The 26,671-nt window shown below is 36.5% G+C and overlaps 1 protein-coding gene and 1 long non-coding RNA gene across 3 annotated transcripts in view; one reads left to right on the plus strand and one right to left on the minus strand.

The window, feature by feature from the left end:
- Positions 1-26,671, minus strand: part of Dcc (DCC netrin 1 receptor) — a 1,013,564-nt gene that overhangs the window by 372,819 nt on the left and 614,074 nt on the right. For both annotated transcript variants that reach the window (XM_070029124.1, XM_070029123.1), the window contains exons 6-7: positions 19,262-19,416; positions 16,210-16,330 (exon numbers count right to left, since the gene is read on the minus strand). In XM_070029124.1, coding sequence (XP_069885225.1) covers positions 16,210-16,330; positions 19,262-19,416 — 276 coding nt within the window. The remainder of the gene's footprint in view (positions 1-16,209; positions 16,331-19,261; positions 19,417-26,671) is intronic.
- LOC138831985 (uncharacterized) lies at positions 19,057-20,992 on the plus strand. The gene is made up of 2 exons (XR_011373474.1): positions 19,057-19,445; positions 20,632-20,992. It is a non-coding gene; the product is annotated as an uncharacterized lncRNA (long non-coding RNA).

Here is a 26,671-nt window from a genome sequence, read left to right on the forward strand (position 1 = left end):
TTGAATTAAGTAGGCCATCGACAGCGTTCTGGAGCCTATAGATATTTGGATTGTGTTTGTATCACATAACCCTCATAGTCTTTAATGGAATTCTGTGCTTTCTCAGTGACTTTGTCTCCCATTATCATTTGTCTACTGTACCATTCAGAGTTTGTTCACAGCATCAGCATAATGAGAAGAAGGAGTTACAATAGCATTTGATGTTCCATGGTTTAGGGAGCTAGTTACCCAGTTTATACAAGGCTGTTGTTTCTGTATCACGTTCCTGAGCCTGAGCTCACTCATCTGAGCAGAAAGATGCAGAGGGAAGATAGGGAAGGCATCAAGAAAGAAAGGGCAAGCTTAAATCTGCAAAGCTTAGAGAGAAATCTGTGGACAACCTGGAAACCATGTTGAGCCACATCCTTTCATTCACCATGGAAGCACCCCCCTAAGAGTAGGAGTTGGAGAGGATGAAGCATACCTGGCAAGGCACCAGAGGATTAGTTAGCAATAGTGCTATCCCCGGACAACAGGTGAATTAGCAGCTTAGCAGCACCTGGTGTCCTAGGAAGTAGTCCTTGGGTTGCCAAATATCATCCACATCTTCTACTGAAGGCAGAATGAAGGCAAGGGCATTCTAAGAAAGGTTGTTGTTGAGCCTAAGTCGATGTATCGAAAATACACCATATCCAGCTTCACTTAGGATACTCAGACGCCTCTGCTACCGAACAAAACTGAGGATAAAGACTTCTGTTCCCTCCACTAGAGCTATCTATTTATCTCTCCTCTAAGTTTTGAATGTCTGACAATATAGGAGAGGGATTTCACTGTTGTGGAAGAATTTGAACTCTTGACATCACTGCCTCAAAGCCTTCATCAGATATCTAAGCACATGTGAACACAAAGATTTTCCATGTGTTCTCAGAATTGATATTTACTACCATTCTTTCCCCTCCTAGGAGAAAGGGCACCTTAGATTTTCTCTGAGGCAGGATATGATATGAAGTAAAGAATGGATCAGGGTTATCTGTATTGATATCTATCTATCTTCTGTCTGTCTGTCTATCTGTTTATATATATCAACAAAGGGATACAGAATTTAAAGATGTATTTTTAAAAACAGGTACAAATAGAATAATAAGAATAAAGGAGCAGAAAGTTAATTCATTACAAGAAAGTAACTGGATGCTACTAGTTAAGTAATTCCATGCCAGGAAGCCATGGAAAATAAAGTTTGGCTGTGTGTTTGGAGAAGTAAAATAAACAGATAAATACATATTGCATGGAATTTTTGAAAAAGGGAAATCTTTATAGTTTTCTCAAAATAAGGGCTGGTAAAAAAATTAAATCAAGGTCATGATTACTGATTTGAAATGCATACCAGATCATTGATATTGTTTTTATTTGGTATGATGCTTGTTGATTTGCTACTAATCAAAAACAGTTATAAACATTATGTGTATATATATATATATATATATTTTCTCTTCATTCCTCTTTGCCTAATCCAAATTTGCCCTGTGTCTTTGAAGAGTTAACGTCTACTCACTGGGTTAAATAATTCACAATAAAGCCAGACTTAGTCAGAACCCATAATAACTTTGTTGTTATGATTTTTAAAGGTTTTCATATGGATGAAGATACTATATTTAGTGGTGATTTTTGTTTAATTTTAAAAGTAGAATGATGTGAAAGACACTTAAGAACTGTACATTGCATAAATTGATAATTATAGAGGTAGTTTAGAGAATACAATTGGAAAACTCCATTGAGACAGGCTGAAATAAAATTCCTATTGCTGCTGCATGGGGACCAAAGTGTTCTCCTTTGACAAGGACAGATTTTAGATTAAGCACACAGAGGTTGTAAATTACCATTCTTGATGCTAGCTTCCTCTGCCTGTGGTGCCTTAGAGAAATTGGACAGACTATAAAAAAAAAAGTACACATTTCAGCAAGGTAAAACCCTCTCTTAGCCTTCCCAACCCCCCACCTCGATTTCCATGTTTTAAGAGAAAGAATAGTAATGTGAAGTCACTGTGGAATTTAAATTGGAAAAAGGACATTATAATTATAAATCTTAGTAGCCATTCCTAGAATGATTGGCTGATACTGTCATTGTCCTCTAACCAACAATTACAATTATGCCCAATTTTGCTACTGGAGAGGGGACAGGAGTACCCTGGTTCAGAGAGGCACCTATGGATTTCTCTTCCTACCTCTAAGGAAATTGTATTTTAGAAATTAGCTGCATACAGCTCAGGTCACACAATTACTATGGAAACAAGCTGCCTATGATCCTTTTGAGTAAGGAAAAAGGAGAAGTGGGCTTTGGCAGAAAGAGTAGAGATATTTTGTTTGTTTAACTGTGGCATTGGAATCAATACCCAACCCAGTCACCTTTTCCTAGGACACAGAGTTCCTAGATAATTGTTTTGTTTTACTTTGCATTCCTGGAATGTTATATATGTTGAGATGATAAAATGGTCATAGATAGCTTGTGAATCATCTTTAAGAAACTGCATTCATCCTATCAAGATGAATTCACATGGAGGTATGTCATTCAAGCCACAGTAAGCAGATGTTTATTTCCTAAAGCAGCCACACTCAGAAAAATCAATTTGTGAACTCATTACCTAAATCCATATTAAACTATTTAGTCTATATTTAACACTAGAACAAGGATAGTCAGGGTAAATTAAATGGATTTTATTTCTAGGTGGCAGAAAGCCAAGTTAGGCCTTTCCACTTCTAATTTATTTCTCAGTTCTTATCTGTGCCTGCTGTAGACAGAAAGGAGGCACAAAGAAGAGAGGGAGAAGAAACAGATGTGATAATTCCTTCCTTCTGATAGTTAAGGGCTAATCAAACCAATAAGTTCCAGTCCTGGCACTGTCAGCTCTTACAGTTATGTTAATGCAGAATCCTTTAACTTGTTATTCCAAGATGGCAGTACAATGAGTTCCCTCCTCTCAATGCTGGGTGAAATATGTCCGGCAAGGAGGATCATCTCATCACTAGAAGAATGATTCACTTACATCCTATCAAGGAACTAAAGATGCATATTACAGCTCTGTCACACTCTCCTTCAAGCTTCTCATTACCATCTGTGAGGCCAAGAACATACAGTATTCCCAGACAGCCTCAAAAGATCTTCAATTCAAATGCAAACTGCTAACCATTCACTGTCCTATTTCATTCTTTGACTTCATCTTTCCATCCGGGAGCTTATGCTCTGAAATGCTACTCATTCATGTATTTTCAGATCATAACTATCCTCTTTAGAGAAGCTACAAGCTACCTTCCATCAGTCTTTCTTTCTGCTGCGATCTGTCTGACACGTACAGTAAAACTGACTTTTTAGTCAGCCCACGAATCTTATTTCAATGACCAAGTTTTCAGGTGTTGATTTAAAATCTCAACTATCTTCTTCTTTTCTTTCTCCTTTTACTACATCATCATTTATAAGCTGGCATTATCAATTAGCCAGTCAAACCATGCTATCTCATGGTCATTCTAAGTCTGCCATTGTCAGATTTTTCACTAAGGGGCTGCAAATGAACAATTAATCAATAGGTGCTCCTCAAATAACTTCGGTCCATGTTCTCCTGTCCAGCCAACTGAGCTGTTTTGGCCAAGATTAAAATGGATGTAAGTTATCCTTCCCAGTCTTCCTGCTTTTTTACCTTCTTGCTTCTAGAGTTTATTCAGTTAAACATAAAGCTAGGAATCAGCATAACTTACTAATCTAACAAAATAGGCATATTCATAGCAACCTACAGTTTTTAAAGTAATATACTGGCTTTTGAGAACATATTTTCTTTTGATAATGTTTTCTAATATATTTGCTTGCTCCTGCTACACTCCTAACAATAGGCAGTCTTATTCTTTTATCAGGCATATTGATGATACTCCTACCCACCTAGTTTTGTTTTTTCCAGTCCCTCTTGCTGCACTACCAACTCATTTATCATCCTTACTGCTTGCAGAATTACCTTTTAATAACACAGATAGAAACAGACCTATCTTTTACATTGAAGTCATCAATATCCCGTATAACCTAGAAAACATTCCTATTTTCAGTTTGTATTCCAAAAGATACTTTGTGATCCAATCCCTTGTCTCTCTCCACCAAAGCATTAAAGAGTGAACAAGCACATTTGCTTCTACTCTATGTCCCTATACTTTGTGTTTATTCTTTCTTCTATGGTCTTCTATGTCCCTTTTATTTTAATTTTCTGAACTTGAAAAGCTTGTACAAGAGGGTTACAATGTTACATGTTCATCTAAGTGTGCAGAGCTTCTTAATCAGCTTCCTCTCCCATCTGTTTTCCACATCCCATGTCTCTTCCATCCCTCCATTTCCCACTTGCTTTATCCCAAATGTAAATTGAGAATTCTTACTGTATATCTTCCCTGTTCTGTTTTTCATTTATCCACACTCCCTCCCATTAGTCTGGCAATTGTTTCCTTTTTCTGATGTTTTACTTTGTTTTATTTATTATTTCTTGACATCCTGGCAAAACCATAATCCTTATTTCAAAATTCATTTCGGCTCAGATATCTGAGTGCCTCAGTTTCTCTTAGTAAGGGCTGCTCCAGCCCTCCAGTGCCCTATACTCCTACATCATGTTTTTAAACTCTCAGGACTTGTGATTCATTGTTCTATGTAATTATTACAAAGACAAAGCAGAAAATTCTTCTAGAATACTATTTTACATGCAAAGAAATCATATACTTAGTTTAAAGCTTTATAGTCATTAGTGTTCTTTTAGTGTTCCTGATCTAGGAGGGCAAAATATATATTTACTATTCTTCCAGTTGAATTTCCCCTAGGCACTTTCTTTTCCTACCTAGACAAGCACACTAAAGACATAAACTATTTGCTTAGAATTGAGCTCCAAGACTCATAGTAGAGTATGAGAAATAAGACTCAAGTATGACAAGAAAGTTGATAGTTGGATATGGAATTCATGAGATCCATAGTTTCACACTATGCTTTTGAAATCTTTCTTGATTTCTTGTTTTCTTACAAGACACTAACATTCCAAAGTGTTCTTCTAAGTAAGTACAACACTATTAAGAAGAATTACTAACACAAAATATCATTTCTGAGAGAAAAAAATCTCTGTTCTACTCTGCTACATACAAACACTCGGGTCCTATCTTTCATAACCATCGAGCATTTGACCTGACTAACATGTAGGTCAATATTTAAACAAGAACGGAGTTGGAAAAACATCCAAAAATTACCGGGTGCCGGTAACTCACCTCTGTAATCCTAGGTACTCAGGAGGATGAGGTCTAAGGATCATCATTGAAAGCTGGCCAGGGCAGGAAAGCCCCTATGAGACTCTTATCTCCAATTAATCACTCAAAAACTGGAAGTGACACTGTGGCTCAAAGTGGTAGTGCACTAGCCTTGATCAAAAGAGTTCAGAGGTAGGACTCAGGCCCTGAGTTCAAGCCCCACAACCACCACCACCACCACACACACACACACACATATACACACATGTACACATATATATGAAGAAATGTGGGAAAATGTACTTTCTATTTTTCTTTTCTTGATCTGTAATGTTATGCATTTTATTTTGAAGATGGCCTTTGTTAAATTTCAAGTGAATATTCTGTGTTCATTTAATCATCCAAATAAAAAAAAATATTGTGTTAGTGTTATCAGAGAAAGTTACAGTCCCAGAAGGATTTATGGTGATTATTCATTAACATAAAATAACACACACAGCCATACCTAGCACATACCAGACATCTAGGGTTATTAGATAATTATTATTACAGTTATCTTATGGAAACCCATAGTATGGAAACCCATTGAAGCTGAAGGCCTCAGAGTTGATACTTTAAGTGAAAGAAAATTTTCTCTCTTGTTAAAGACGTATTTTGCACTTGGAGCTTTTCACTTAAAACTGGGAACAAAATAAAACAATAAATGAAAGAGCTTTTTAAGACAATGGCATTCTTGTCATTCTGTGTGACAAATGGAGCTATCATCTTTTTGAAATAGGGTTAGAACAAAAAAATAGTACATTAAGCCTTCAATGGTTTAAACTTTAAAAGTCACTTATCTCAAAGAATCAGACTTTCCATAATTCCATCCACCCTCAACATTTGCATTCCAGTTTTGTGAGTTGTTACACATTTTCAGTCTGATATTTATTGAGTAATTAATAGACACTGCTAATTCATTACACCTTAATTGTACTTGATAATCAAGATTTCTGTGTTAAAATTGGTCTATAAATTAGACTATAGATTCTTGGATGGCAGAGGATATATGATGCTCACATATAAGTCTCCAGAAACTTATACCTAGTCCACATTTATTAATAGCCTCTGGCATACTGGGAAATTTGTTTGTATGACAGAACCCTATGAACAGCTATTAATTTCCAAATTGTCTTCAATTATGAACTATTTGCAAACTAGCTAGAGTCAGTTCACCAGCTTTACCCATTAACCAGGACAGAGCCTGTGTCAACAATCATAATGCAGTGCCTGAGAAAGCAGGCTGCAAATTCAGACTCCCTTCTAGCTCTGTGTCCTTCCACCAGCTAGTTAACTTCTCTGTGCAACAGTTTCCGCATCATTAAAACAAGGATATATCTCTCATCAGATTCTTGGAAAAAAATCAATTAATATAGGACAGCAAAGCCCTGACTCAGCGTGGTGTTCAGCATTTGGAAAGCAGAAATTACGATTTAATGGTTGTGTCTGAAGTCGAGTTCAACAAGTTTGAAGTTATTTGATATTAGGGATGACTTCTGACCTCCTTGAAGTCCAATCTTCTAATTTGTGAGATCAGAAAACAGTTAGGTAGTTTAGACTGGGTTCTCCTGAAAGTAAATGGAACGCAATACACAGAGTGAGGATAGTCTGACCTCAGCTCTTCTGTGTATTCCTTTTTACCTTGCACTGATGGCGGTCTTGCTGCAGCAAAGGTTCTCATGAGATTAAATACATTCAAACACAAGAGGCTGTCCAAAGAAGCAGACAATGTTCTGAGTATTCAGGGTCCAAAATCAAAGGGAAAATGACATTCATATTTCCACAGTCTTACAATGATTTCATTTTACAATGCTGGCTGGCTGATGCTCTTTGCAGTTGCATATTTTGATTTCAAAAATAAAAATTATATATTGGGTTTCCTCCTACAAATATAGAGGTAGATTTTAATTTAAATTTATTTTAAATGTAGAGTCTCTAAGAATTTATCCTTCTCTCTAAATACACATATTATTCCTCTATGTACACATTATTCTTCTATGTCTATATTATATATATATGTATTCTTCCATATAGTTATATTTTATATTCACTCATTACGGTATATAATCATTGGGAGAAAGACAAAGGTTAGTAGTACTCATAAAGCCTAAAATTGAATAGTAGTTAGTATCATATTCTCATTTAAGTTTTCAGTTTGGGTCTCACAAAAGGCAATCAAACATGGAGTAAGAGTGAACAAGAACAAATTTAACTAAGTTTTATTCCCATTACAGTTCTTTAGTGTCACAGGTATGTGTGTGTGTGATTGTTTGACCTCAGCCTGAGGGCTGTCCTTGAGTGATTTTTCTCAAGGTTAAAGGTCTATCACTTGAGCCACAGCTCCACTGTCAGCTTTCTTTCATAAGTAAATTGGCGATAAGAGTCTTCCAGACTCTTATCTATCTGGACTGGCTTTAAACTCTGATCCTCAGAACACAGCCTCCCTGAATACAGACAAGAGCCACTGGTGCCTGGCTTAGTGCTATATTTTGTGCTAGAGATGACTAACCTGATCTCCTTTACCTTGAAATTAAGACTTACTTAAGCAGAGTGTCATGGTCTTTTCTATCTCTTTATGGTAGAATAATAAAAACATACTCAGTCACTAGAAATGTTAAGTTAGTTACTATTCCTTCACAGTCTTGTGCCAAGGCTCCATAACTCTTTCATATTCTGTCTTAACATAGTTAAGACCCCTTAAATTGGTAACATCATGGTAATCAGATCAATGGAAAAAGAAATTGCAACTCTTTGGGAGGTTTTCATGAAAATACATATGCCTAAAGGAATGGGAGATAAAGACTAGCAAAGTAATTTTGTTCTTCAAATATCAGCAATGCTTTTATGGGCACTATAGAACATGTCAAAATAAATGGCTTATCAAAAAAGAAAAAAATATGTCATGTTTTCATAGAAAGAATCATGATGTCTGTGACATTTTAGACATTTATGATTTTAAGCAAAATGTTCTTCTCTCAACAATTACCAGATAATGTATAAAAGGCTGTGGCCTTTGTGAAGGGGTTTCCCTTCCTTAGTGTTGATGAAATAGTCTCGTACAGCATCGAGGGAGCCTGGGGAGGAGAGAGCCTGAAGAGGCAGGAGCTTGTGTGCACCCATTAGCAGAGGTGTACAGGCCAGCAGAGATGCTGAGTGGAAAGGAATCAGTGCTGGCAGGAGAGACTCTTCCATATTTTTTTTTAAAACTGGGAATGGGACTGACTGGTATCCTAGAATAGCTGTTTCTACAATATATGATAATGAAATAAATAAAGTTGTATGGCATAAGAGGAGAGCTACATTTCTCACTGAGGTACACCATCCCAGGTGTCCTTCAACCTGCTGCCGAGAGTATTGGTTTGTGACTGCTAAAGCCTTCCTTGGAATATTGCTTTGGCCTAAATGCTACCTATATGAAGCCACTTTTCTCCAGGTCACATCCATCCCAGGGTTGAGAGTGTCTTGTAGAATCATGGTTTCCTAGAGGATCATCTGAGACCCTGAGACGTGTGTGTGTGTGTGTGTGTGTGTGTGTGTGTGTGTGTGTGTGTGTGTGTGTGTGACAGAGAGAGAGAGAGAGAGAGAGAGAGAGAGAGAGAGAGAGAGAGAGAGAGAGACAGACAGACAGACAGACAGACAGACAGACAGACAGACAGACAGACAGACAGACAGAGACAGGGCTTGAATTTAAGGCCTAGGTGCTGACCCTGAGCTTTTGTGCTCAAGGCTAGCCTTCTACCACTTTGAGCCACATGTGCCACTTCCAGTTTTTCAGAGATTAATTTGGAGAGGAAAGTATCATGGACTTTCCTGACCAAGCTGGCTTTGAATCACAACCCTCAGATCTCAGACTCCGGAGTCACAAGTGAGTCCTGCTCATCTGGGATGTTTGTTTTGACGACATTTTAATTTATCTTTCTACATAATTAGATGATCAATTTGGCAGTTAATAAATTAAACCTATATAATTTTAGTTGATAAAGTCTCTCTCTCTGAGAGAATTTTTTAAAATTCTGTGGCGATAGTATACAAGAAGGAATATGTGTTTATGTGTGTGTGTGAATATATGTGTGTGTTATGTGAATGTACATTTAATTAAAGTGTGATTGATTTGTCAGTAAATTAAAAGTATAACAAGTATAAGACATTTGGATTCAATGGAACAGTAATCCACATTTTTTCCTACATTCCCCATATAGACAAAGCAACCAAACTGATATACTCAATATTTTGAATCTATCAAATTTTTCATATTGAATGAAGTTATAGCTATCACTGGCCTCAGTGTATTTCATATTGCTGCAGAATTCATTTCTAATTTCTTTTTATTTCTTGTCAGTCATGGGTCTTGAACTCTGGGCCTGGGCACTGTCTTCAGCTCTTCAGCTCTTGAGCCATAGCTCTACTTCCAGCTTTTTCTGCTGTGGTGCTGAGAATCAAACCCAGGGCCTCATGCATGCAAGGCAAGCACTCTACCACTGAGCCACCTTCCCAGCCCTCATTTCTAAGTTCAAACCCTGCCACACACTCGTATCCTCTTGATTAGCCCTGGGCTGCTTTCAGCTTGAAGTACACACTGGAGGAATGAAGGACTGAGGTGAATGACAAACCTTTATTTGCTGAGAAACCTCTGCCAACCAGAACTACACAAGTCACTAAAGTGAAGTGGGAAAACTTGCTGTACCTCTTTCCACTCATAATCATTTTGAGAAAGGACATTTTACCATAGCCTTGTTCATAGAGGTAAAACTTCAAGTGAGCATTGCCCATTAAATATTTCCTCATTAATCATGTTCTTGGAATATGGGAAACATGCTAAAACAAAGCTATCATTTCATCTCTCCAAACAAACACTATTTTTCGTGGGACTAAACAAAACCAAGAGAAGCCGATATAATAGCTAACATTTTGGCAGCAATTTGCAACCTACAAATCCCCTTTAAATATATTTATTGCACTAACCTTCTGAGACAATCATCTAGTACATTTTACAACTGAGAAAATAGAGACATGGAAAGGTTGGGTAGTACTGTCTAAAAACTTTAATATAGTCTACATTTCAGTGCATTGTTAAATCTCTATTAGTAAGGGGGTTAAAGATGTGGAGAGGGCATGTCTTATATCAACAAAAATGTAATGAATGATTTATTATACATTTAGACTATCAATGAAAGTATTAGCTGGAGGGTAAACATTCTTTTTGTTTTTTTTTTTTAGGTTAGAATAAAGCACTGAATAGTTTTTTTCTTATTTTATTTTTACGTAGGAAAAAATCGCTTTAACTTGTTTGAATAAATTTAGGGCCACATATACTGAAGTTAATAGCTTCTTGGAAAAAATTGGTTCTCTATTTTAGCTATAGTTAATTGCCAAGAATTAAAGAGAATTGTTTTGCAGCTTCCTTGTGAACTATCATACCATTACACTAGAAATACATTATAAAAATGCTAAGTCCTTCTCTTATTCATTGGTGGAACTCAATAATGGAAATCTAGATATTTGTGGTTTAGGAGAGTGTCTTAGTTCATATAAGGGAATTGTATAATCACTTGTTAAAATCAAACAGATCATGAAATGTTAAAACTAACTGTACGATTTTCCATTATTTCACATAATCTAGTAAAGTTACTAAATAAAAGCCAACAGTGAGTAAGAAACATGATTACTTTTAGTATACAATTGCTTGGGAATGTATCTAGAGTGTACTCTTGTACAATTATGTATTCTCAAAAAAGCAAATCAAAAAGATTCCAATTTCATGTGTTGGTGTGATGATCAGATTTAAATCTACTCACTAAGATATGTGATGTACTGCCTCAATAAAATGCTTAAAATTCAACATCCTTTGTAATCAGTAACCTTTTCCGGGGAGGAGAGGTAATTGATAACAGCTCTCATTTTGCTAAATGTCTAACCAATATATTTCTCCTGATACAGGAGAATTCTGTTTTGCTCCCCCATATTGGAGAGGAAAAAAATGAAGCATTAAAATATGCAATATTAATATAAGACACACTGTCTATATCTATTTCTCCCATGGAAGGTGTGATTTAACTGCTTGCACAATCAAATTAGGGAAAGTTTATAAGAGGACTTATTCTACTTGTGTTTGTGATCATGTATGGATGTTTTACCTACAGCCCTTTTGTGTATGTAGAGTATGAGGGTCACATCACTTCTTCCCATATAATTTTTCCTATCTCCACTCACTTCTGCCATAAATGAAAAACATTCCAGACTATATAGGTGTATTCCCAGTCTTCTGCTCTTAGAGTTAGTTTATCCAGATGATTATCCCAGTGAAGATATTGAAGAAATTGAATGTCACCCTGAAGCTAGAATCAAATAATTAATTAGAGATAACCGATATCTTACATCTATCTTATCTTTTTTTAAATTTTTTCTCCACACATCTGTCACCCTGAATCACAAATAATTACTAGCTTATCCATCCAGCTACCAAATAATCTTTTTTGTTTAATTACCATCTACCACATTCCAGTTTAGTGGGATAGTGATGAGAAGATAATTAATTCATCAGCAATGAGATGCCAATGAGATTCTAATTACCTGGCAACTAAAACTTATTTTTGCCAGCCATTCACTGAGAAGTAGAGTTGAAGCTGTGTATAGCCCTCTTTTACTTGCAAAAAAGACTTCATCATCAATATCCCACTCCTCTTACCCCCAAAACTAATTAAAATGAATAGCAACAGCCCTCCCCCATGGTTCTTAGCTTTTCAGCGGTTAACAGATGTCACAAGTAAAACCAATCATTTAAACTGTTTTAACTTATACTCACCATGATTTATATAACATGGTTATATATTCTTTATGCATATGTAGTCTTACAAATGTAGATCATTCTCTTTGCATGTATCTCTGTGTGCACATCTCTGTGTGTATTATTAAATGAGTATGCAGACAGACGATCATCTTGAGGTGTGTCACAGCACCTTTACAGAACTTTCAATAGCATGAGGACTTTTTAATTGATTTCTATCTAAGAAGAAAGAAGGCACACATTCAAATTGTCTACAGCACATAAGTCCAAATTCTCCACCTTTTTTTCAGGAAAGAAAAGTCATCAATTTATTTTACTAATTTTAATTATATTTTAATTATGTTTCCTCCCCTCCCATAATTAGTTGCTCAGGAGAGAACTAAGTACATATTTTTAAATCTCTGTCGGAACTTCATTAGAGTTATGTAAACATCCACTAACAATTGACACTCATTTAAACAGGTTATTATCTATCCTGTGTGAGAGTCAGATTGCTGTGGCTTCCAAGAATAACTTAGCCTTAGCTGCAGCCCTTTGCAAAGGCCAAAGTTAAACAGCTGGGACTCATGCACCCTCAAGGCCCCTCATACTATATGGTGACCACTCGTTGTCAAATTCAACCAGAGAAGGTTGCATTCTTCCCACCGTGGTCAGCTCCATTGCTTAATTTATATTTACAGCTGGCCTCTCTACCATCTGTGCACGCTGCTTACCCTGCATCTCTGAGGGATTGGGAATAACAGTATTTGGAGACCTGATTAAATAGCCAGAAACAGCAATCCATCACTTATCAGGGAACATTGTAGGATAGTCACAGTGGGGTTCTGTCCAGCTTTTTGCATTTCTTTCCTCATTTCTTTCTAATCCAACACCAACTTCAATAGAACAAGAGTGAATTCTCTAGATTCTCCTGGGCTGGCTTTATTGAGAGAACAAATGGCATTTTTGCTGAAGAGGCCTTTGTTCCTTTTTGGACCTAAATGAACCAGGACCCAACTGTGTAGAATGCAAGACAACACTAACACAGGTCTAAATGGGAGTTTCCTAGTACAAGTGAAGTTGGATATATTAAAACGCAAGACAAAACAAAAACACACACACAGGCAATGGATCTGTAGGATCATCTGTCATGTGTTTTCAGATTCTTGGGTTTATTTCTTCCCCTTGAATAGAGTTGTTCTAGGTCAGAGGGGGGAGGGGGTGACTAAGCAAATGCTATTTTTCCATCCCAGGAAGCAGCTGCATACCTAAATTGGAGGGGGGGGGGCCGTTGTGGGTTCTTCAAGGAACTCACACTGTAAGAATTCCCTTACCAGGTTCTCTCTAAACTTGGCAAGGCATTCTGACTGGTCTACTTCAGCACATGTCTCAGCAACACAAACAGAGATGTCACTCAAATGTCTTCTGGTAAGGAATGCTAAGCAGGCGAAATCTCTCCAGCAGGGTTTTACCAAAAAAGCATCATCCCTAATTTCCCTGAATTACTTGAGTAAGAGGAAACTTGAAAGATGCTTTTGGTGAATTAACTAAAAGCCGAAATTTTGTATCTCTACCCAGGAGATCTGATCTATTCTCTGCCAGAGTCCCTACACAGCCAATCACCTTGGGCACTGGAAAGAAAGGGAACCATCAGTGATAACATCTTGAGAGAAAAGAAAAGTATCCTTCAGATAGGCAATGTCTTCTTATTATCAAAAGAGAAAAAAAGAAAAACAAACAAACAAAAAACCAACAGCCCCAAACTCAAGAGATAAAACCTTTATCAGTACTCCTCCAGGAACAAAGGCAGATACTAGTCAACTAGGCCACACTTGTGACTTGGGAGTACTTTAACTATGAATATCCTTCTCATGCTTTGTCTCCACTTCTCCATATTCAACCTTACGCCAAGTCTATTCCTACAAGCTGGCTGAGATGTATTCAATGCTGTCTTATCAGGGTTGACTGCCACGTAATAAAGCTCTTTTCCCTGCCCCTTCCCAAGTCTCTTCTTTGCCCATATGATTGGCAAGTAGCTAGACCTGGCTTGAGACTCCTAGATTTTAGGTCAGGGGTCTAAAAATCTGATTTCTTGAATACCTTTGTTCTCCCCAAAAATGGAAATAGAAGTTCTTCACCCTGTTCCATCTCATTTCTTATCCCTGCAATGTGAGCAGTTCCAGGCCACTTTAAGACCAGAGTATTTTGGTTCTTCGTCCATTTACACGCTTTGCAATCATTTCCTAGTAAATCTCTCCCTTCTCTCTCTTTTTTTCCCTGTCTCTTCTGTATGCCTCTGTCTCTGTCTCTCTCATCTAAATGATGTTCTTAGTGTCTTCACACTGTTACCTCTGTCATGGGGAAATACCACAGCATGTCTAATACTATGAATCTAGAACTTTGAAGAATCTCTATTCTTATGAGCAAGGACCATCAATGTGGTCAGTGCTAACAAGTCCCTGGGTGTAATGTATCCTATCTTCTTTTTCACAGTTTCCCCATGTGATCTTAGTGGGATAATCCTTAGACTAGAATTTTCTTGTTCTATAACTGTGTAAGAATTGGGGTTAGCTTAAAAGTAGTCATAATAGTTGCTATTAATGATGTGGTATACAGTTTTTAAAGCATGAATTGGTTTAGAGACTCTGATTTTAGAAGCTTCCTTCATCCAACTTAGCAATTACTTATCCCTCAGAAGACAATATACAAATAGTTACACTAACACACACAGAATGTTAGAGGGAAAATAAAGAGTTCTCCAGACAAACTAGAACCAAGAGCTAATTGTCTCTTTTAATTCATAGTTGATTCCTCTAGTTCTTTTATACATTTAGAATTGGTATTCTACAGTTACTTCTCTATTTTAATCATGGAAAAAAGTTCATTTTAGTGTTTTATCATGAAACTTAGGAGATAATTGTCCAGGTTTTATATAGTATTAGAACTTAATAAACAATTTCAATGATGAATGACAAAATAAAATTATTATAATTAATTTTGGCTACTTGTTTTTTTTTTGGTCAGTCGTGGGGCTTGAACTCTGGGCCTGGACTCTGATCCTGAGCTCTTCAGCTCAAGGTTAGCACTTTACCACTTGAGCCACAGCCCCACTTCCGGTTTCCTGGTCATTAATTGGAGATAATTGGACTTTCCTGCTCAGGATGGCTTTGAACCGTGAACCTCAAATCTCAGTCTCTTTAGTAGCTAGGATTACGGCCATGAACCACCAGTGCACAGCTTGGCTGTTTTCTTTAAAGCTTACTTCAGGGAAAGATTAAGATAGGCATGAGCCATGTTAACAGCAAAGAAACCGGCCTAAAAGTTGAAATTTATCTAACACAATATGGAAACTTTTATAATTTATATTAAATAGCATTTGGATCTATGGAAAGAACACTGTAAACCTCTTCAAATATTGAGTACTTTATTTTACCTTCCTTAGTGTGAAATATTTCAGAGTTGATGACTAGTTCTTTTCTCTCTCTCTCTCTCTTGGGTTCATTTCACTCCAGAAGGAGCTATATTGTTGTTGATATTGTAGGAATAGTGTATTACTGGTCTAATATAGTCTTACTGAAGTTTTCAATACACCATCCCATTAAACCTCCCAGGGACTGGAAACCAAATGAAACAAAGATCTTATCCACTGTGGAACAACAACAACAAAAAATCTAACAAAATTTGTTGAAAAGAAGAGAAAAATGAAGTCACTGTTAAACTGTTGTTTTAAACAGTTATTTTTGCTATGTTTAGGCCAACTTTCTGTAGACTCAGCCTTACATTCATACATACATATGTGTGTGGTGTGTACATGGTGTGTACACATATATACAACTAAATTTACATGCATTGTGTCTTTTTTAATGCTATGTATCATATTTATAGTAAACTCTCAGAAGAAAGGCAGGTTCACAAAAGAGGAAGAAAGTAATAATTTCATGGTGGTTGTTTTACCCATCAGGAGCCCTACTCTTCATGATAACTATTTCATCAGAGATAGAAAGATAAATGAAACTGGTACAAAATTTGCTAGAGGTGATAGTTCCTCAATACACACATGCAGACTTTGATTAGCTAATTTCATATTGACTTTGAAGCAAAGGAAAAAGCAAGGTGGACTCATAAATAGACCATGAACCATTGTGACTATAGGCTCTAAAGTTCCCGTCATCTTACCTGGCTTAGGGACAATGAGCTGGGCACTGGTTTGGGCATTTCCAGCCTCATTTTCAGCCACACACTGATAAAATCCTTCATCCGATTTTACCACCCCAAGGATTCTTAAGTTGCTTCCTCCCTAGGTACAAAAAAAAGAGATATTTTAAAAGGAAAACAAAGTCCTCCAGAAAATTAATTAAACACCAGAAGAAGCCACAAAGTAAGTCCTAAGTGTCCCTTGTCTCACGGGCAACGTTCTGTCACCTGAGAAATGCCATACATTCCTATTCTCTTGTGAAGTCATGGGTATCAATTCAGCTTCATTCTGCAATGAAAATATGATGAAAGAAATACACTTCATCCACAATATCTAAAAGTGCAGCCATAGGAAAAGTCCTTTACCAAGTATTGAATATATATTAACACCAAAAGAATTCTCAATCCTTCATTTCTTATTTTATCAAAAGGTAACGTGTGTAGGATAAAAAAAAGAAGAAAAGAAAACAAAACAAAAACATCTATCTTTGAAATTCTAAAGGACAAGACATTTAGGAGAGATATTTTCTGGAAGAATTTACCCTGAAAATGTCTGAATATCCTTCTAAAATAGCAATTGCTTTGACATATACTCTTGAGGGTTTGAAGTGGAAGTTATGGTGGATATCTTACACCCACACAGTCTTTGTTCTACTGACGGAATGTTTCGTTTTCAGCGCTCCACTCTTTTTGTATATAAATTGAGCCACTGTCGTTTTCAAGGATGGATGATAAAATGATCCAGAGATAGCATTTAATTATACCAACTAAGTTTATCTTCCATATTAGTGCAAGAATTAGTTTAGTAAGTGAGACATGTTAAATCACTTCTCCTGAAGTCATTAAGAGATAAATATTACCTCATGGGGAATTCTTAATTGTTTTTAGTGTCTTGTAGTCAATTTTCAGCTGATGTAAAATTCTTAGATTAAGCAGGCTAACTTCTAATTAACAATACTCAGAGAGGTTACTATTGGGCTCAATGTTACCTGTGTGGCCCACAATAGCTCTCAGATTTCTGGAACAATTGAGGGAACACTTTTAAGCACAACTTAATGTGCCTAGGGAACATAGCATATATTTTCTTTCACCTTAAGAAAAGAAACGTTTAAATAGGTTGGATGTAATGACTCATGCTGGGAGAAAGATTATTCAAACTGTAGGGAAAAGAAAAGAAGTGTTGTATTTATCATGTGTCCTTAAGGGTACATATGCAAGCAGCATATATTTTAGGCAAATACAACAATTTTTAAATTGCCCTGTGGCAGGTCATTTGCAGTTTAATGGTCACAGAAACAGCACTACATTTAAAGAAAATAATGGATTGAGGTGAGATTTCAAAAGTTAAATTTCACCCTCTCTTACTGTATCCCCAACCAATTAAATATAACTAAAAGTGAAAAATGGAAATTGATGACAAAAGGGACAAATGTACAGTGGATGGATTTATTCTTTGCAAATGTAGTCTGCCCAAATGCATGCCTCAACATGGGAGATTCTGAAAGCCACCTTCACCATTTGGCCAAAGGATCCAGCATAACTATGTGGAGAGAGTCTTGAGTCGCCCTCAGATACAGGATGCTGACCCAGGATGTAGGTGTACCGGAGCTTGAACTCAGGACCTGCTCTTGCTTGTCTTTTTTATTCAGAGATGGCACCCTACCTTTTGAACTACTCCTCTGCTTCTAACATTTTTCTAGTTAACTGGAGTCATTGGAGATAAGAGTCTCACAGGGTTTTTTTTTTTTTTTTTTGCTTGCTTGTTTGTTTGTTTTCCCTACCCTGGTTGGTTTCAAACCATAATCCTCAGCTTTTAGCCTCCTGAGTAGCTAGGATCACAGGCATAAACTCCCAGCACCCAACTCTGGTCTCATTCCTGACTGGTAGACTGCTCTTTTGTAACAGCTCTTCTTTGACAAGATGGTGTTTGTTTCCCAAATGGAAGATAGGTAGACCTAAAACCTTTTCTTTTAACTATGCAATTCTTTCACAATGGAAAAGCACATATAATGGTCTGAGAAATCAGACCTTTCAATGTAAAACTACACCTTCAGAAAAGAAAGTTATTTTTCTGTATATCAAAAACAGTAATGATAGACAAAGACCACTTCCTTTGGACCAGGGCAACTCAGTGCATGTAGTAACAGGATACTACAGATATAGAATGTGACTAAAACATACAGGGAATTACAGGTGCTCTCCTTCAGAGCTTCTAACCTTTCCAACACTGAGAACTGTTAAGCAACTTGAACCCTGGGTCTCCATGGCCTCTCGACCCTGCTATGACCACCATTACTCTTCCTATCTTGACTGCTCTTTTTGGATCAATTGGTAACCTCTGGAAAAAGAAGCAAAAGCCATCTGGGATTCAAGACTTCCATAATTGTATGAAACAGGTTATACTGAAAATCAATTAATCTGGGAAACTGTGGCTCATGCTTCTAATCCTAGACACTCAGCAGGCTGAGATCTAAGGATCCTGGTTTGAATCCAGCCAAGGCAGAGAAGTACATGAGACTCTTATGTCCAATTAACTAGCAAAAAGCCAGGAGTGGAATGCTGGAGTTCAAGCCATAGACACCAGTTTTGAGCAAAAAGCAAAACAACAATGCAAGACTCAACTTCAAGCCCCAGTAGTAGAACAAAAAAAAAAAATTAAAAATAAGGAAAAAGCAAAGACAAACAAATATATTGTACTTGGTAAAACTAAAAGAAGAAAATTCTAATTTAATACAATCTGAACTAGGTTCTAAATTCTATTCTATGATGTAACAATAGGGATATTTGAAAAAAATATGGAGCTCTCAAGATCTCTACTTTTACCTTCATTTTTCTAAAGCCTTTATAACATAAGCAGTCTGGACTATTTGAATTCTACCTCAAGAAAGTCATTCAAGTTTTATAGAACAATTCCCTTAACACATCATAAAGTTCATCACCAGGAACCTTCTGCCCAGAAGACAAAAATAAGTGAGAAAATGCTGAACAATAAATGGGACTGAAAAGCTAGTATGAAAAGAAGAAGAATAATTACCACTATCTGAAAATAATCGCTAGGAATGACCACATCTCCATTCTTCATCCAGTTCACAGTAGGCACAGGCTTTCCCGAAACGGAACATTCAAACTCAATATCCATGCTCTCATATGCGTAGAGGTTGGAAGGGTGATTTAAAAACCATGGCGGAACTGCAGAGACAGGAGAAAAACAAAAGCCAGTGAGTGGAAATGTGAATGTGCATGCTGACTTCCTCTGCTCTAGGACAGAAAGTATTTATCATTCAAACCATTCCCTAAGACCTGAACTGGCTAGATGAAAATTACTATCGAACAAGACTCCCCCTCTTCAAATGTATTTTCATCGAATGGAGTGTTTCCACTAGGGAAGAGGGAGAAAATAAACTCTTATTTTTTTGGAAAATAAAAAAGCAATCTTCCGAAGAGCCAAATATTTTGACCTATACACTGAAAAGTACATGTAGCTGTACAAACGCGGCCAATAAGGAAAGAGAGGGATGCTACTAGGACTGAGATAATCAAAAGTATAAGATGAGAAAGCATAGTGTCCCTGTAATTGTAGGGTTTCTATAATGTTTAATGAGATGGATTTATTCACTATTGAAACTGGGCTGTAGTGATAGGGCAAGAAGAATGCCTGTATGATCTTTATTGTGAATGCGTTACTATTGTCCTAGCAACTCTTGACTGCAGTACATTCCTATACTGTATTACTATTTTCTCAGCATGGTGTGTGATATTCCAATTTAATTTAATTTCTCAATTACTTTAACACAAATTACTCCAAAATGGAAACTTGCAATTGAAAAAAAATTACAAGTAGAACAAATTTTTTCTTATTTCCTCATAACCATGCCAAGGAGAGAGAATTTTCTTCTTTTTTTGGTGCTGGTACTAGGACTTGAACTCAGAGCCTCTCTGCTCTTGCTTTTTTTTTTTTTTTCCTCAAGGCTGGTGTTCTTTCACTTGAACTGCTTCTACACTTCTGGATTTTTTGCTGAGTAATTGGAGCTAAGAGTCTCATAAACGATTCTGCCTGGGCTGGCTCAAAACACAGCCCTTTGAGCTCAGCCTACTGAGTCACTGGGATTACAGGTGTGAGTCCACCAGGCCTACTTTTTAGCCTCTTCTGTGAGGAAACTTAAGTAAAGTCCAACTAAAATATTCCTGTAATCTGAGAAGCTAGATCAAATTCATGATCCTATGATGTTACATGGGATTAATGTGAAACTATAGCATAACACATGGGAAACTGACAGGTATGTTTAGTGATCATCATCAAAGGCAGTTTGCATTTCTGTCACTGTTATTATGATGCCAATGAATAATGATTGTTACTTTTCCCTTGTTCAACTAACTATATATTTTTCTCTTTCCAATCATTAGCAGCAAAACGCTGAGGACAAGGAAGTGAATATTCTACCTCCCTCTGATGGTCACAGTCCTTGGACAAAGGAAAAGCAGGGATGATTTCCAGGATTCGGATCCTGCTTCACTCTCTGTCTTCGCCTCCCCATGATTTACAGTCTCAATTTGTAAATATTTAGTTCCCTGGTACTAAATCATTTTTTCAAATTCTTTAATCTTTCATTGAGAGGGTCAAATTGATTTAGATGACGCTGCCAGGATGCGTTAATATTCATGCACAAAATTTATGAAAAGAAATGGGTATGGGAGGCCTTCTAAACATTGCATAAAGGGATAAAATATGTTTTTTGTTATTATTGATAAAATTATTATCATATTATATATTTTTTCTGATTCTTTCATCAAGTCCACTGATAATGAACTAAAAGTTTTCTGAAAGGTTGATTTAATGCCTCTGAGGAGATAGATTAGATGGATCTCCTTGATTCTGCTCTTAGTTTTATCTCAATTTGGGGGCAAATGCTTATTTATTGGCCAACTGCCAGCATTTCCTGAGAGGCCGACAATGTACAATTTATTAGTCTAAGCACTTTGTATTTATTTTCTCACCACAACTCTCAGAGACAGCATACATTATCCCCATTTTACAAATGCAGAGGTTACATTACAAGGTGTTTACATAAATATCCTCCAAATTACATAGCTTGTAAACTACAGAGCTGGGCAGTCTGACTCCCAGTCTGCATTGGCAACTACTTTGCTCTTCTTGTAGCTTTTGCATCTTGCCAAATCTGTGGGAATGGGAACTCAGAAATGCTTCTGGAGTCTCAGAAAGGATGGCGATAAAGCTATTAAAACTATTTTTAAGCCAAGGGCCAGTGGCTCACGCCTGTAATCCTAGCTGCTCAGGAGGCTAAGATCTGAGAATCGCAGTTAGAAACCAGCCTGGGCAGGAAAGTCCGTAATAATTTTACCTCCAATTAATCACAGAAAAAGCTAGCAGTGGCCTCTGGCTCAAGTGGTGGAGCACCAGCCTTGAGTGAAAGAAGCTCAGGGACAGTGCCCAGGCTCAGACTTCAAGCCCAGGACCAGATAAAACAAAAACAAAAACGTGGTCCAGCCTTGTTTTCCCTTCATTTCTTTTCTGACCACAAAATATCTCCCTGTCTACCCACCCTGAGTGTCCATTTTCATTAGAAGTTTTGCAATCAGATCAGGTCAGAAGCTATCAAGAATTAGCTTGCAACTTTTAGTAGATCTTGTAAGTAATTTTAGTGGAGACTAAAATTTAAGTATATATGTTTATGCATATGTCTATATATATTCACATATGATCAATGAGACAGAGATGCTGAAAGCAAATGAGAGAGGGAGAAATGGATGAGGATGTGAATATAAATAAGAAGGATCAGAAGGAGAGCAGGGGAGAAAAGAAACACTGAAGAAAGAACAGAGAGGAGAAGGTTCAAGAACCACTATGCATTTCTCCACTCAATACAGGTGTGTCTGATATAAAATTGAGGAAAATGACAATATCTTTGAGTACATAAAGATATGTTACTGAAAACAGGACTGGAAGTGTGGCTTAATTTGTACCCTGTATAGAAAAAAAGTAAGGCCCTGAGTTCAAACTCCAGTATCGCCACCCCTACACACACAAACGTAAGGGCAGGCACCAGGGACTCAGATCTGCAACCCTAGCTTCTCAGGAGAGCACTTCAGGGCCAGCTATGGCAAAGTGCACAAAACTCCTTGTCAACACATAGCTGGATAAAGTTATTCACATGAGTTATCCCAGCTACATAGTAGATTGGGAGGACTATACTTCCAAGTCAGTCTTTGCAAAGAGCACTTCATTAGACTTAATCTCAACATGTAAGAATTCTTGGCATGGTGGCAGCTGCCCTTCATCACAGATGTTGTGGAATGAGTCAAGTTAGAAGACTGAGGAGAAGGCAAGACTCTAACTTAAACCTCAAAGCATGGATGTGTAACTTGAGCAAGAGCATAGCTTTGGGTTAAAAAAATGTAACTACCAAAAAATAATAATAACTAAAACAATAGCAAAACAAATCAGAGTGAATCACTAGTGGCAAGCATTATTAAATGTATATATGTATTCATAAATATATAAACAAATATAGGATACAGGAAAATATCTTTTGAAAGTTGATGTGTAGTCTCTTAATTGTCTTTTTCAATTATCTTCCTGATTTATAACTAGAGTTAACTTTTTGTCAATTCAGTGTCAATATAATGTACTTTACATAATAGGATTTCTTAGAAACAAATTATGGTATTAAGTGATTGTTATTTTTTAAATCGTTTCACATAGAGACATTCTATTTCCCCTAATTGGTGTGCTAGGAAACATCTTATTATTCATGATCTCTGAATAAATAATGTAAAGCCAATCACACAGTAGACTCACAAATTGCTTTGTTTTATTGATTATTAAAATATAGTAAGCTATGATCAAGTAAAGGAATAATTCAATTTAAGCACACAATTATAGTTGTAATACCATGAGCTCCATAGATGCTACAGTTATTTCCTGCTTACGATTGTATTCATGAGTTCTGCCCTGCATTCCGTAATTTTCTCTTATTTCTTAGACTTGAGAATTATCTTAGAATTATCTTGGGCACCTGTATTTTCCCAGGTGTCTTGGTGTCTTCATTTCAGTATTGGGCTCTCCAACTTTCACATTACACTAAGCATTAGGTTAAAAAAAAGTCACATTTTTCACTTGCATGGGACAATTTGAATCCTAAGTGAGTCAAAGTCACAGGTTTCCTGAAATATACTCCCTAATTCAGACTGTTTCATCTGTCATCAGCATCCTATGTGGTAAGAATAAGAGTTCCTTATATCTCAGGCTTAAAACAGCATTTAGTCATCAGTAAGAGATCAGTAATTATTTGCTGTTGATTCTAACAAGACATCAATAACATGCATATTTTCACCTCTTACTATGGGAATATTGATGTAATGTGAGTCAGAGAAATTTGAACAATTTCATGGAAATTTTATAGCTATAACCTAATAGGATGAAGGAAATGTCAAAGAATAATGTATAAAATGTATAAGAAATAGGGTAACATGGTTATTTAGAGACGAGACTGGGTAGGTATTGTTTTAGCATAATTTAAGAAATAATATGCAAGCTTATTCTTAAGACTTTCTCTGAGTGAATGGAATTAAAATTCCTACATGCCTTGGGAAGGGATTGTGAAAAGATATAAAAAAATATAAGCTCCAGTTGGATTAGAGATTAAATAAAAGCTCTTAGGCTTTGCTTCTAAGTAATTCATAGCAGAATTGCTGCCTACTTTCCTAAATTTGCCATGCATATGTAACACACACACACACACACACACACACACACACACACACACACACACACACACACAAGCATGATTTAAACAAGAGCACTGGGAACTTTTCTAATTTCATTCTATTTTCTCATCCATTTCATCCCGGAGTGTGAACATATCCACTTAATTTTCCACTTCCTCAAAGCACCTTGGCATATTTGAGGAGGAGCATTCTGTCTTTGGAAACAATGTAATATTTCTCTCATATGTGGAAGCTAGAATTAATTTATAAAAATATAAATAGTTGGGGTGGCATGCAAGTGTATGCAAATGTATTAACTGAAATATGGTAGATTTATGGGAGTGCTCAGAATCCAATAAAATAAGCACCAGGAAATGAGAACTTGAATAGGAAGTTGGATCAAGGGGAGGGAAGTAGAGGAATGAAGAGAGGAAAAGGGGGGAGGATTAAGTCTTAAAATTCAATGCATATCCTACATAATTAAGAAAATTGAGTAGGGTTGAGAGGGAGAGGAAGAGTATCAAAAGGGCCAAGATCAAGATGTGTTGCATTGATAAATTGCTTTTTTGAATGGCAATTCCTTTGTACTACTACTTAAAGATGATACAAATATATTTAAAAATTTACAACATGTCGACAGTTTTTTTCTGTATTCACTAGTGCATTTGTTATCATAGTACTAATATTAGTGTTATGCAATGAGAACCTTGCATGTTACACATTAATGTTACACTTAACATGCTTTGAATGATTCTGCTTTTCTATAAGAAAGTAAATAAATGGAATTTACCTAAGTTTTAGGATGGTTACCTAACATTCAGGTCCTAACTATAATCAATCATTGTACAGAATTGAGATCTTAATTCCTTAAAATAAATTGATTAAAATAACAAGGTAAACACATTTTATTACTATAAAATCTTAATTATGCCAGGTGCCAGGGGTTCACACCTGTAATCCTTGCTACTCAGGAGGCTGAAATCTGAGCATCGTGGTTAAAAGCCAGCCCAGGCAGGAAACTCTGTGAGACTCTTATCTCCAATAAACCACCAGAAAACCAGAAGTGGCATTGTAGCTCAGTTGGTAAAGTGCTAGCCTTGAGATGAAGAGCTGAGGGACAGTGCACAGGCCCAGAATTCAAGCCCCACGACCAACTACAACAACAACAAAAACCTTAATTATGTCCCTTCCCTTTCAAAATATTGTCAGTGAGCATTCATTATCCACAGAATAGCGATGAAAATTATAGACATATTTAGGAACATATAGTAAGACTAGAATCTTACTTTCTCACATATTTTTCATGGAACTCATCTCCGCCTTCCAAACAAATCCCACGTACTCTAAGTGTTTGGGGTTTAAAATAAATATTTAGGATGTTATAGACAAATGGACTGAACTTAGAACATGACTTTTATTTATGGCTACCGATATACAGCATTTATTACCATGTTTCAAATTAAATGCTCCTGTCTAGATGCTGTTTCTCAGGAGGTAAAAATTCAGCATTTTTTCTAAGAGACAAACCATACCGATTCTATGCGTGACAAGGAGTTTCCCATAAAGCTAATTCTATCTTCTTCTGGTTCTCTCAGAATCAACTGGTTTGCTCAAGTTTTATATCACTTATTACATATATCAGCTTTCACAGATATAACTATTAATGAACCAGACTAAGTCAGATTAAGATTTCTAAATAAGAGCTCTGAATCATAATCCTTTATTTTTTTAATATCTGCACATTACATAGTTCCTCTTTTTTCTCACTAATGTGGAAGGAATAATTTTACTACTTCAAAAACTAGTTGGCAGCAATATCTTCATGACTAACACAAATTAACAAATTTTCAAGCTTATAAAATTGTTCCATTTATGTAGTCTAATCCTTTTTGACACAGATACAATGTTACAACAATTTAGACAAGATGTTGATTTTAATCATTATTTTTTCCTTTGGATAAAATGACATACAAATAGAATGTTCATATTTGCATAAAACCTTGCTTTTACAGGATCTATTAAGTATGAATAGCACAGAAAAAGATTAATTTTTGAAAAGGGGGCTGAGGGAAAAGGGGAGAATAATCAAACTGACTAATAAGAACAAGAAATATAAAAATTGGAATTTTGTCCTTGAAAGGTTCCCTCAGATCTAGAAAATATTAATAGAGGAGGTATTCCTACCAGGTGTAATCTTCAGAATTGTATATTAGTTCTACCTTAGATAATTTACTCTGATTAGATAATCTTTAACATTGGGTAAAAGTTTCCACTGAGTGAACTTTCCTTATAAAAGTTTCCATTTGCTGGGTGCCGGTGGCTCACGCCTGTAATCCTAGCTACTCAGGAGGCTGAGATCTGAGGATCGTGGTTCAAAGCCAGCCCAGGCAGGAAAGTAGTTCGTGAGACTCATCTCCAATAAACCACCAGGAAACCAGAAGTGGTGCTGTGGCTCAAGAGGTAGAGTGCTTGCCTTGAGCTGAAGAGCTGAGGCACAGCACCCAGGCCCCAGTATTCAAGCTCCCATACATTCTCCACCCCCAACACACACATACACAGTTTCCATTCTGTGAGTAATTATTGAAATTCACAGAATAAAATGTCATACAGGATTCAGTTCATAATCTTCACCAACAACTTGCCCAGCTATTATAGACTTCAGTTAATGTCATAAATTCTTCACAAGATTTTAGTATTTTGTATTTCTTCCTAACCCTCC

This window comes from Dipodomys merriami, unplaced genomic scaffold (assembly GCF_024711535.1).
Source record: "Dipodomys merriami isolate MVZ:Mamm:240054 unplaced genomic scaffold, mDipMer1.0.p SCAF_2, whole genome shotgun sequence".
NCBI lineage: Eukaryota > Metazoa > Chordata > Mammalia > Rodentia > Heteromyidae > Dipodomys > Dipodomys merriami.